Source organism: Arachis ipaensis, chromosome B10 (assembly GCF_059453495.1).
Source record: "Arachis ipaensis isolate K30076 ecotype BB chromosome B10, ASM5945349v1, whole genome shotgun sequence".
NCBI classification, from domain to species: domain Eukaryota; kingdom Viridiplantae; phylum Streptophyta; class Magnoliopsida; order Fabales; family Fabaceae; genus Arachis; species Arachis ipaensis.
This window is the reverse complement of record NC_142435.1, coordinates 149,586,321-149,599,322: the sequence shown is the minus strand read 5'-3', so window position 1 is coordinate 149,599,322 and position 13,002 is coordinate 149,586,321. Positions and strand designations below refer to the sequence as shown.

At 35.1% G+C, this 13,002-nt stretch overlaps 2 protein-coding genes across 3 annotated transcripts; one reads left to right on the top strand and one right to left on the bottom strand.

Moving 5' to 3' along the window:
- On the bottom strand, positions 1 to 3,161 carry LOC148582071 (uncharacterized). Its single transcript, XM_088495191.1, has 3 exons — positions 2,801 to 3,161; positions 931 to 1,923; positions 1 to 830 (listed from the first exon to the last, which is right to left on the bottom strand). Exons 1-3 carry the CDS (start codon positions 3,159 to 3,161, stop codon positions 1 to 3), a joined length of 2,184 nt encoding a protein of 727 aa, XP_088351317.1.
- Positions 3,162 to 7,324: 4,163 nt separating this feature from the next.
- SPL14 (squamosa promoter binding protein-like 14) lies at positions 7,325 to 12,800 on the top strand. Of its 2 annotated transcripts, none has more exons than XM_016324601.3 (10): positions 7,325 to 8,096; positions 8,413 to 8,588; positions 8,722 to 9,518; positions 9,654 to 9,728; positions 9,847 to 9,954; positions 10,038 to 10,152; positions 10,338 to 10,473; positions 10,562 to 10,706; positions 10,843 to 11,445; positions 11,705 to 12,800. In XM_016324601.3, exons 1-10 carry the CDS (start codon positions 7,603 to 7,605, stop codon positions 12,137 to 12,139), a joined length of 3,084 nt encoding a protein of 1,027 aa, XP_016180087.1. In that variant the 5' UTR covers positions 7,325 to 7,602; the 3' UTR covers positions 12,140 to 12,800. The 2 variants fall into 2 exon arrangements, with proteins under 2 accessions (XP_016180087.1, XP_016180086.1); XM_016324600.3 differs by having other exon boundaries at positions 8,413 to 8,603.
- The last annotated feature ends 202 nt before the right edge of the window (positions 12,801 to 13,002 follow it).

Here is a 13,002-nt window from a genome sequence, read left to right as displayed (position 1 = left end):
CTACTCATTCGGAGCCGAACCACTAGCACTAGCTCCTCCACGATGCGGGCATCTACTTCGGCTGTGACCCTCACCACCACAAAGTCTACAACGCCTAGGACCACGTAAATCACGCATATCCATTTCATTCAAGAAGCGTGTTTTTTTAGGACGACCTTTGGCCACTCGCCTGAGGTGAGGATTTGGTATTAGTCGTGGTCCTTGATACACAGGCCATGTTGTTGGATTTCCTAGTGGTCTGAATCGGGTTCTATACACCTTTCGGATCTCTGCCATTGTATATACCTCATGCACATACTGCTTCCAATCTAGGCGCTGGTTTGCACAACAGGCAAATACATGGCGACAAGGAATTCGATCGACCTGAAACTCACCACAATCACAATGTCTTAGACGCAGATTTACTGCAAACTCTAAACCGCTGGGCATCTCCCGTACTTCAAAAACTTCTTTCTGCCTGTCAAATAAATTAACTTGGATATTTCCTGATGCCGTTTGGTTAGACTGGATTTTCTCAGTTGCATACTCGGAGAATAGATGACCTGCACTTATACGAGCCTCAGCCTCGGCCCTCTTCCTTGTGAACAAGGCATTAAGTCTGTAAAAAGTTGCCTTGACAAGGGCTGTCACAGGAAGATTACGTGCGCCTTTCAAAACTCCGTTAATGCACTCCACTAGGTTAGTGGTCATGTGTCCCCAGCGATGTCCCTCATCATATGCCAAGGCATATTGTGACCGAGGAATATTGTCGAGCCACTGCTTGTAAGCCACACCCCGCTCACAATATCTCTCGTAACGCATGTTGAATTCACGGACTGTTCTAGAATAGCCTGCCATAAGAGAACAACGGAATCCAGATAATACCATCAGTTTCTTGTTAACTTTTCACCGTCGGTCACAAACTGCATAAAATGTAAATAATTTATTTACCTATGTTGACAATCAGCTTCTGCATTCCTGGCGCTTTGAACCTTCTCAAGAAGTTAGAAGCTATGTGCCTGATGCAAAACATGTGAACAGCTCTCGGATATTGCCATGCTCCATCACTACGACCTACAGCTGAGATAATGGACTCGTGTCGATCAGAGATAAGACCAACACCATCTCGATTAACTACATGCGTTCGTAGATGGCTAAGAAAAAAGTGCCAAGCATCGGCGGTCTCACCCTCGACTATGGCAAATGCAAGAGGCACGATATTCCCATTTCCATCTTGTGATACTGCAACCAAGAGAGCCCCTTTATATTTTCCATACAAGTGTGTGCCGTCTACCTGTACCAGCGGCTTGCAGCTTCTGAATGCTTTAATACAAGGATAGAAAGCCCAAAAGACTCGCGTCAAAATCCTGAGATCCTCAACCAACTCATCCCCTCGGTAAGCATATGCAGTTTCGTACTCAACAGCTGCTGATGGTTCTTTTGCAACCATTGCTTCAAACCATGTCGGCAAAGCTTCATAAGAAGCTTCCCACCCACCAAATATTTTCTCAACTGCTTTTTGCTTGGCCAACCATGCTTTGCGATAACTTATTGTATAGTTGAACTTCGACTGCACTTCAGCAATTACAGATTTCACCTTCAGAGATGGGTCGGCTTCAACCAATGATTTTATCGCTTCTGCAATTGTACCAGAGTCCAGTTTGGCATGATCTTGAGAGATGGTAGATCTGATGCACGTGTGACTACCGTTATACCTCCTTATCACCCAACAATACTGTCTTTTTATAAGACTGACTCTGATAAGCCAATCACAACTTGTTCCATAATGTACGCATTTAGCATAAAATGTTGTCGGTTCAGATTCATACACCCTATAATCGACGCCCCTCTGAATGGTATACTCTTTAACTGCTGCAATCACAGCTTCCCTAGAGTTAAATTCCATTCCAACGACAAATTCACCATCTATGACAACAGTAGCAACTGCACGAATGATAAAACAAAATAATAATAATAATAATAATAATAATAATAATTTCTATAACATCCGTTAGATAATAATACTTATAATAATATTTATAATAATTAGTGTTAATTATAATAACAATAACGTACCTATACTAATAATAATTCAAATAATTCTTGTAACGCATAATAATAATAATAATAATAATAATAATAATAATAACCTCCGTTTCATAAAAAGACTAATAATAATAATAATAATAATAATAATAATAATAATAATAATAATAATTTCTATAACATCCGTTAGATAATAATATTAATAATAATATTTATAATAATTAGTGTTAATTATAATAACAATAACGTACCTATACTAATAATAATTCAAATAATTCTTGTAACGCATAATAATAATAATAATAATAATAATAATAATAATAATAATAATAACCTTCGTTTCATAAAAAGACTAATACTAATAATAATAATAATAATAATAATAATAATAATAATAATAATAATTTCTGTTTCATAAAAAGACTAATAATAATAATAATAATAATAATAATAATAATAATTTCTATAACATCTGTTAGATAATAATACTAATAATAATATTTATAATAATTAGTGTTAATTATAATAACAATAACGTACCTATACTAATAATAATTTAAATAATTCTTGTAACGCATAATAATAATAATAATAATAATAATAATAATAATAATAATCACCGTTAATAATAATAATAATAACCTTCCGTTTCATAAAAAGAGTAATGATAATTAGTAATAATAATAATAATAACAACATAACAATACTAATAATAATTCAAATATTCCTAACAACAATAATAATAATAATAATAATAATAATAATAATAAATTACCTCTACTGACATATTCAGGAAATTCTGGAACATGCATGGCATCAAGATTCAAAGTATGCATAAATGATGGTTCTCCCGAAGGATGTTGATCCACTAGTGCATTAGCAACATCTGCTACATCTTCCTCAACTGATATATCATCTTCTTCCACATCTTCAGTTGGACCAACAACTTCATAATTACCTTCAAACTCTTCATCACTTTCGGTATTATAACCCATCCAGTCTATATTGGGTTCCGGAAAATCAATATCTTCAATTTCTTCGAACTCAACATATAACTCGATAAGTGAGGCTCGTGCTCTAGTTTGATGGTAGGTCGAAAACATTCCTTGTATACTAGCTTCATCAGCCACGTGCATTACTTGAAATTGAACGAAACCACCAAATACTAACACAGGCTGCCTATATAAAATATTGGTCACTCTCTTCCGGCCTTGTTGACCTACACTCTGACAGAGTACACTCTTAAGTCCTTCATATGTTATTGAAAGAGGAACAATAATAACACATGGATTCTCACACAAAAAACTCACACCCTCATGTGTATCATACAAAACCTGACCATTGAAATATATTTTTAAACTAACATAACTCTCCATTTTATACACTTATTACATTTACCCACAACTTATTTCACTCAACAGATACAGAACAACTTCAATTGCTAAAGAATGAAGAACAGCTTCAGCAGCTAAAGAAGTAAGAACAAATTCAAATACTAAAGAAGAAAGAAGAAAGAGCTCTATGCTCTCTGGAAATTTGAAGGCAAATAATTTTGTATTGTTCACTTTCTACTCTACTCAAGGTGCTTCTCGCATAACACTAGCATACCTTATATAGCTAATTTTAAATTTTTTTATTCATACTTGTACTAAACGTCACCACCGTTTTGACCATTTCCAACGGTAAAATTTGTTTCAACACAAAACGTCACCACCGTTTTGACCATTTTCAACGGTAAAATTTGTTTCAACACAAAACGTCACCACCGTTTTCTATTTTTAAATTAAAAATTTTTTGCCTCCTCCACAAAACGGCAATGCCGTTTTCAGCTATGCTTTTTTTTTAAATTATTTATTTCTAACAAAACGGTAGTGCCGTGTTGGTTTTATTTATTAAAAAAATTTAAATTATGTACAAAACGTCTCCAACGTTTTGTATCTTCTGACAAAAAATTATTTTTCTCCCATAACAATGTTAAACTCACCTAAAGAAAAATATTAAAGAGAAACACACACCTTTTCACAATATTTAAAAAACTCAGCCTAATCAATTAGGAACTAAATAAATGATAAAAATAAATGAATGCTAAAGAAAATATTATTATACAAAAGTTATTTTATTTATAGTTTAATATACTTTAATTATTTTTTAAACAATATTATATGCATAATTTGATATATATATATAAGGAAGACTATTACAGGGCAATAAATTTTTGTAATTTATAATTATTAATTAGTCATTATTATTATTTTTAATAGTGTAAAATTATATTTAGGGTAAAATATTAAATTGGTTCCTTACGTTTGGACGTAATTCTGTTTTAATCCTTAAAGTTTAAAATATTCTATTTGAATCTAAAAGAGTTTCATTTAGTTTCAACGTAGTCCTACCATAAAGTCAAAATTAAATAATTAACAGAATATCTTACGTAGTACTCGATAATTTGGATAACAAGTATAAGCTCTAGAGGCATAAAATCAACCGTGGATGCATCAATACATTTATTTATCATTCTCCTTAGTTCTATAGAAAATATTATTTCATTTAAATCGTAAGAAAAATAATAAATAAATATATTGATATATCCACAGTTAATTTTGTTCCTCTGGAGTTTGTACTTGTTCTCTAAATTATCGATCTTGTTCTTGTACTATTGTCATGTAGGACATTCTATTAATTATTTAATTTTGACCTCACGGTGCGACATAAAACTTTGTTAGATTTAAATAGGACACTTTAAACCTTAAAAAACAAAATAAAATTATACCCAAACATAAGAGACCAACCAATTTAATATTTTATCCTTATATCTAATAATATATAATTACTCATTTTATTTTTTACTGATTAAATATTAAACAAAATTTAATAAAAATGTTGATCCCAAAATTTTTTCATATAAAAATATTATTTTTATATTAATCATATTTTTTATTCACACAATATCCTCTAATTTGATATTTAATGAGAATTTGACGGTATTAAAGATCTGTTCTAATATTTAAATAAATAAATTGATAATAAATTTAAATTATAACAATCATTGAACAAATAAAAAATATTATATGGTTAAATAATTTTAATAATTTTTTTACTATAGATAAAAGACTCGAATCCGCAACCTCTTAATTGAATATGATCAGTGGCGGAGCTTAGTTCAGACAAGGAGGGGCCATGGCCCCCCAAACTTTTTATAAAAAATTTAGTAGTACTTTTTCAGAAGATAAAAAATAGTTCAATTGACTTAAATACTTTACTATGACTTAAAGTATCTAATAAATTCAATAAACAACACTCTCTCTATCTTTAAGTTCAAATATAAAAAATAGATATTTTTATTTATTTAATTTAATATTATTTTATATTTTACTATTTATTTAATTTAATTTTTTATATAATAAAAAATAATAGAATATTTAATAAGTATTAATATTATTGTATTTGTATAAATTGATAAAAAAATTTAATAAATATTATAAATTTTAATATTTGTCCTTCTAACTTCTTCTTTACATATTTTACAAATTTTTATATAAAATAATAATAAAAAATCAAAGAATTGATACATTTTTTAAGAGAAAGACTAATATTTAAGAAGGAGAACATATAACTTTTACAATATCAACACCTGTAGATAGTTCTTCTACTTTAATGAATCACAAAGAAAGTGAGATATAACTTTCAAAAGTTCAAAAAATTACATCTGATGACTTTAACTGACGCATGAGCAAGTAGAGTTAGTAGGTTAATTATATTAGTTAATTGTAATAAGGGAATATAAGTCCCATATTGTTTAGGATAGTGAACTTTGTGTTATATTTTAGTCCCACATCGTCCGAGTCATGAAGGCTTTTCCTTCCCCTACTAGTATAAATAACTCATGTACCTTTTATTTATGAAATTGAGTTGAAGTTGATTTTCGAATATGAAATAAGCTGTGTGTTTATTTTTCTCTAGACTCTTTGAGAGTAAGAGGTGCATCCTTGGCTTGGCCGACCAATGTGAGTTTATGGCTATTTTCACCATAGTGGGGTTACTAACCTCGCCAAGATTGGTGAATCTAAACTATGTCACCATAGTGGGGTTGTTAACCTCGCTAAGATTGGTATTCCAAGCGACGTTAACCTCGCCAAGATTGGTATCCCAAGCAACGTCCCGGCATCAGTTTGGTATCAGAGCAAGGTCGGTCCTTGTGGCCTTCACCTTGCTTTAGTGGAATTTTATTTGATTTGTGGGTGTAGGTTTTTGGCATGGATTTGCCAATGAAATCTTTTTGGTGTGGATAGTAGAGTTAGTAGGTTAATTATATTAGTTAATTGTAATAAGGGAATACAAGTCCCATATTGTTTAAGACAGTGAATTTTGTGTTATGAATTAATCCCACATCGTCCAAGTTATGAAGGCTTTTCCTTCTCCCACTAGTATAAATAACTCATGTACCTTTTATTTATGAAATAGAGTTGAAGTTGATTTTTGAATATGAAATAAGTTGTGTGCTTATTTTCCTCTAGGCTCTTTGAGAGTAAGAGGTGCATCCTTGGTTTGGCCAACTAAGATGGGTTTATGGCTATTTTCACCATAGTGTGGTTGTTAACCTCGCCAAGATTGGTGAATCTAAACTATGTCACCATAGTGGGGTTAACAACCTCGCCAAGATTGGTGATCCAAGCGACGTCCTGGCGTCATTAACCTTAACTTTTTGGAACGAGATCTTGAAAAACGGCTTTAAATTTGGCAATATCACCCAAACCAGAGAGATGAGATTAGACGAGCTTATCTTAAATGAGGTTCATATTAAAAATATTTTGACAATTATTTTCTATCTGGCCCCCCCCAAAATTTTGTTTCAAGTTCCGCCACTGAATATGAAGAGACTATACCATTTGAAGTATAACTCATTGCCAAATAATTTAAGAATTAATAACAAAAAGTTTTAATTGAAGAAGAATAAAAAAAATTAGATAAAATTTAACTAAAAAAAGAATTCGTTTACGTAACGTTTTTGAAAAGAATATATATGAATAATATATCCCAAAGTAACGCAAATATAGTTTAAGAGTGGATTTAGCAAATTAATATTAGAGAATTTAGTAATTAAATTTAGTGAGGAAAGTAAAAGCATGAGAGTCACAGCAGCAGCAGTAGTAGTACGGAAAATGGAATGACTGAGCAGTGGGGACTGCGAACCTCCTTGGATTCTTCCTGCGCCCCAATGGTCGGCTCGGCCCCTTAAACCCTAATTACCAATTACCCCCCTCATTCTTCCTCTTATTTACACTTTCTGCCACTCCCCCCCAACCCAACAGGGTGTCTCTTTGATGCAAGTTGAGTACAGCAAGCAACTTCTCTCTTTGAACACAAAATGCATCTTACTCCTCTTTTTCTCAGATCCCTTCTCTTCTTCTCTTCTGTTGCCAAATTCACCTAACTTCATCTAATTCTATACCATCCATCCTCGGATTCATTTATTTCTTCAGACATGTGATGCTGACTTTGTCTTCTTCAATTTTATACAATTAATTGGAAAACCCTATTGTTTTTGTTGGTTATAGTTTTATTTTGAAGATTTTGAAGATGGAGAAGGTGGCTCCTCCGATCTTTATGCACCAAGCACTTCAAAGTCGGTTCTGTGATGTACCGATGACTACTACCGCCACCACGAAGAAGCGCGATCTGTCGTACGACGTCGATAAGAGCAGCTCCAACGGTAATTGGAATCCAAACGCGTGGAGCTGGGACAGTGTCAGGTTTATCGGGAAGCCAGTACCGCAGCAAAACGGTGTCGTTTCAGTTGAGGAAGAAACGCTGCGTTTAAATCTCGGTAGCAGTGGTGTTAGTGGCAGCGGCGGAAGCGTTGACCCGAGCGTGTCGCGGCCGAGTAAGAGAGTGCGTTCTGGTTCACCCACCGGAACGGCGTCGTATCCGATGTGCCAGGTGGATAACTGCAAGGAAGATCTGTCAAGTGCAAAAGACTATCATAGAAGGCACAAAGTGTGTGAGCTTCATAGCAAAGCCTCGAAGGCCCCCCTTGGGAACCAAATGCAAAGGTTCTGCCAGCAGTGTAGCAGGTGTTAATTGATTTACCCTAGTCAATTCTTTTGAATTGCCTTAATTTTGTGATGAATTGTTTGATGAATTTACAATCATAGCATAAGTTTCTACAATTGATGGATGTTGATGTAATAGTACCAAATCTCCTTTTTTTTTCAAGAAGGGAAGAAATCTTTAGTTGAAATGACTAAGCATTTTATAGTTTTTTGGTTATACTTTTGTTTTCAAAATTGATGGATGTTGAGTTTTTTTTTTTTTAATAACTGTTTTTGCCATGATAGTGTTGAATTTCATTCCTTTTAACTATTATTTGATGTTGTTTTACGTGCGTAGGTTTCACCCTTTGACGGAGTTTGATGAAGGGAAGCGAAGCTGTAGACGTAGACTGGCTGGGCACAACCGCCGGAGAAGAAAGACCCAACCGGAAGATGTCACGTCGCAGCCTGAGAGTGTGGCTACTGGAAATGCAGAAATCTTCAATTTATTGAGTGCCATAGCAAGTTCACAAGGTCAGAAGCCAAATGGTATTGTGTTTCTTATCCGTGCCATTAATCTAGCTATGTTTGTGGATGATAATGATCGTGTGTAGGAAAATTTGAGGAAAGAAACAATTAAGTTTTTTGTGATAATTATTCTGTGTAGGTAAGTTTGAGGACAGAAGCAAGATTGCGTCACAAGTTCCGGATAAAGACCAGCTTGTTCAGATTCTTAATCGGATACCGTTGCCAGCTGATCTTGCAGCAAAGTTGCTCAATGTTGGCGGTAAAGGTCAAATACAAACTTCATCTTATCATCATGACAAAGTGAACCAGAGCAATTCTGGTCCATTAACGAAGGACTTGCTTGCTGTTCTTTCAACCACTTTATCAGCATCTACTCCCAACTCTCAAAAGAGTAGCCAGAGTAGTGACAGTGAGAAGTCTAGGGCTAGTGCTGACCAAGTTGGTGAAAGTTTACAAATGAGACAATATCCACAAGAATTTGCTTCTGTTGGAGACGAAAGAAGTAGTGGCAGTTCGCAATCTCCAGTTGAAGATTCAGACTTCCCAGAAGTTCGAGTTAATTTGCCACTGCAACTCTTTAGTTCTTCTCCTGAAGTTGGCAACCCGCCAAAATTGACACCTTCGCAAAAGTATTTCTCTTCTGACAGCAGTAATCCTGTGGAAGAGAGGTCACCATCATCTTCCCCTGCTGTGGACAATCAATTCGATTTGCAAGGTGTGGCTAGAGGTCTCAAGGCTGACGGCGTTCCAAGCAGAAGAGAAGTAAATGCAAATAAAGAAGCTAGCCAAAGTCAAAGTTATAATATATCTCTTAATCTCTTTAATGCGCCAAATAGCAGAGTCCAGCCTAGCTCACTTCAAAGTGTTCCATTTCAAGCTGGATATGCATCTTCTGGTTCTGATCACTCACCTCCAAGTTTGAATTCAGATGCTCAGGTATTTCGTGATTTCCTTATTCCTGGTTTATATTTGACATCAATTTTGTAATTTTGTTTTATCTTGCCTATATCCAAGCAAGCTTAGGTAATTCATTTTTGTGAGTGATTTGATATTGTTGGGGTATGCCAACAGGATCGCACTGGGAGAATAATGTTCAAGCTATTTGACAAAGATCCTAGTCATTTCCCTGGAACACTGCGAACACAGGTAAAATGCTGTGCCAACATGTGTCCTCATGATGTTATTCTTATAATCTTATTGAATGTAAAAAGTTGCGCTTGGCAAAAATAATAGTGTTTACTAACTTCCCTTTTTTCTTTCCTAGATTTACAATTGGCTTTCTAATAGTCCATCAGATATGGAGAGCTACATTAGGCCGGGCTGCGTGGTACTGTCGCTTTATGCTTCAATGTCCTCTGCTGCCTGGGAGCAAGTAAGTGAACTGCTGTGATGCACGTGCATATATAGCTTTTATGTTTCTTCTTGCTGATTAATTGTTCATTGTGTTTTTTGCAGCTAGAAGAAAACTTCCTGCAACATGTCCATTCTTTAATTCAAAGCAATTCCGACTTTTGGAGAATTGGAAGGTTTCTGGTTCATTCTGGCAATCAGTTAGCATTACACAAAGATGGTGTGTACTAATCCATGACTGCAGACTTGAACCTTTTTATGCTTAAGATATGCTTTTTTGGCCTCTTTATCTCAATAGTTTTCTCTTTTTTTTAAAAAAAAAAATCAAACTTTAGAAGATCAAACGTGCCATTTTTCTCTAAATTTCCTTTATCTGAATTAGATCCATTTGAATTGAAAATCCAGGAAAAATTCACTTATGCAAGCCATGGAGAACTTGGAGGTCTCCTGAATTGATATCAGTGTCCCCTTTGGCAATTGTTAGTGGACAAGAAACCTCTTTTTCATTGAAGGGTAGAAACCTGTCAAATCCTGGCACCAAGTCAGTAGCACTTTCCCACATTCTATTTGTGTGATGCTTTATACCTCCTTCTGGTCCATTCTCCTGATATTCGTTCTAAATTTTGCAGGATTCATTGCACAGGTACTGGCGGTTACACGCCCATAAAAGTTGTTGAATCTGCATGTTATGGTATGACCTATGACAAGATAAAATTGAGTGGTATTAAAGTTCAGGATGCTTCTCCTGGTCTTTTGGGTCGCTGTTTTATCGAGGTAGAGTTCTTAATCATTTTTTTTTAACTACTATCCCTGTAGAGAATTCTATTTGCTTGCAGTACATGCATATTTTCCTGAAACTTTTGCCTGTGCAAAGTTTGTATCTAATAAATGCAACGTCATTCATGAACAGGTAGAAAATGGTTTCAAGGGTAGCAGTTTTCCAGTGATAATAGCTGATGCAACCATTTGTAAGGAATTGAGACCACTTGAATCTGAATTCGACAAGGAAGAAAATGCAAGTGATGCCATTTCAGATGAGCATGGATATGATCTTGGAAGACCAAGGTCAAGGGAGGAGACTCTACACTTCCTGAATGAGCTTGGGTGGTTATTCCAAAGAAAAAGGTTCTCATATACGGATTTGGTTCCAGATTATTCACTTGACAGATTCAGATTCATACTTACATTTTCTGTGGAAAGAAATTGCTGTATGCTAGTTAAAACACTCTTGGATATGTTGGTTCAAAAATACTTGGAAGGCCAATGGTCGTCAACGGCATCATTGGAGATGCTCAACGCAATCCAACTCCTGAATAGAGCGGTTAAAAGAAAGTATGTTAACATGGTTGATTTGCTCATTCAGTATGCTGTGCCTAGCAACAATGATGCATCCCGGAAGTACGTATTTCCGCCAAATGTTGCTGGCCCTGATGGTATTACGCCATTGCACTTGGCAGCATGCACATCGTCATCTGAGGGTGTAATTGACTCTTTGACAAATGATCCGCAGGAGGTAAATTTACCGGCTTTACTTTAGTAATAAGGTTTATATAGGAAACTCTCCATTTGGACGTCTTATTTAGTGCTAATTTCAGCACACTTTTCTCCACAAACGTGGATTACATTTCGGTGTCTTTATTTCTTGTAAACTTAAAACTTCGAAGTGAACACTGAAGTCATTCTTGCAGTATGTTCAACAAGCATAAAGAAGATGCATGTATAATTCCCTTTTATAAAGCACCTAATGATCAGTGTTTCTTGTGGTGGTGTAGATTGGGTTGAACAGCTGGGATTCTCTTCTAGATGCAAATGGGCAGACTCCGCATGCTTATGCCATGATGAGGAATAATCATTCTTATAATGTGCTGGTTGCTCGAAAACTCTCCAATAGAAGAAGAGGCCATGTTTCAGTAACAATTAATAGCGAGATAGAGCATTCATCAATGGACATCGAGCTTAAGCAAAGGCAAAGTGACCAAACCAAAAGAGGTCAGAATTCCTGCACTAAGTGTAGTGCAATGGCGGATGTTCGTTACAGCAGCAGAATCCCTGGTTCACGGAGCTTTGGTCACCACCGACCCTTTATTCATTCGATTCTAGCTATTGCCGCTGTATGTGTCTGTGTCTGTCTGTTCTTGCGAGGACACCCTTGGGTTGGCTCGGTTACGCCCTTCAATTGGGAGAAGTTGGATTATGGCACCATATAACTGCTATTGCTAGACAAGTTTGGCATAAAGGGAATCGGAGTCATCAACTAGGGGGTAACAAAAGAACCCAATGGTTGCTGTTTTCGTCGCAGGCGGAACTGCTTTTCTTGGGGAACGGGCATTGTATTGAGAGCCCAACATAAACACCTCACACATCGATATCGATCGATACAGAGCTGTTTGGAAGATCAAGGAGAAAGAAAGTGTGGCTGCCCTAGTGCCTTCTTTGCAGATTCTGACTTGAGATAAGGTCCTATTGGAATTTCAGAATTAAGGGTATCAATGTTCTCGAGTTAAAATAGTGTTGAACACTAATAAAAATCTCACAACATAGTCCCTTAGAAATCAAACTATATCATTCCACTTTTAGGGAAATCATTAGTGTTTTTAAGGATCATGCTGGAGATTTCATTTGTTAAGAAACTTATATGTCCAAAACTATTCTACTCCAGGATGAATTTGGTTGTTTACTCCATGTTCAAGTTGGAAGGTGGTGCATGGCTTCAAGAACAAAGCAGTTGACTTATGAGAGCAGTAAGGCCACAAGTACAGGGTATTATGATTAAGTGGCTGTGTAATTATGATGTTTCTGCTGACCATCTGTATGATGATGATGATGATGATTATTATTATTATTATTATTATTATTATTATTATTAAATTCATGGTTTCAGTTTCCTTTCCTTTCCTTTCTGCTATCATTTGCATGTGATTTTTTAATTATGATGTCTTTTTGACTTTTTTCCGTGGTCCTTTTCTTTATTAGTGTATGTCCAATTAAGATTACATTATATGCTCAATGGCTGAGGATTCTATTCTTAACCAGTGGCCATAATTTCATTTGCTTGGATATATTCATATAT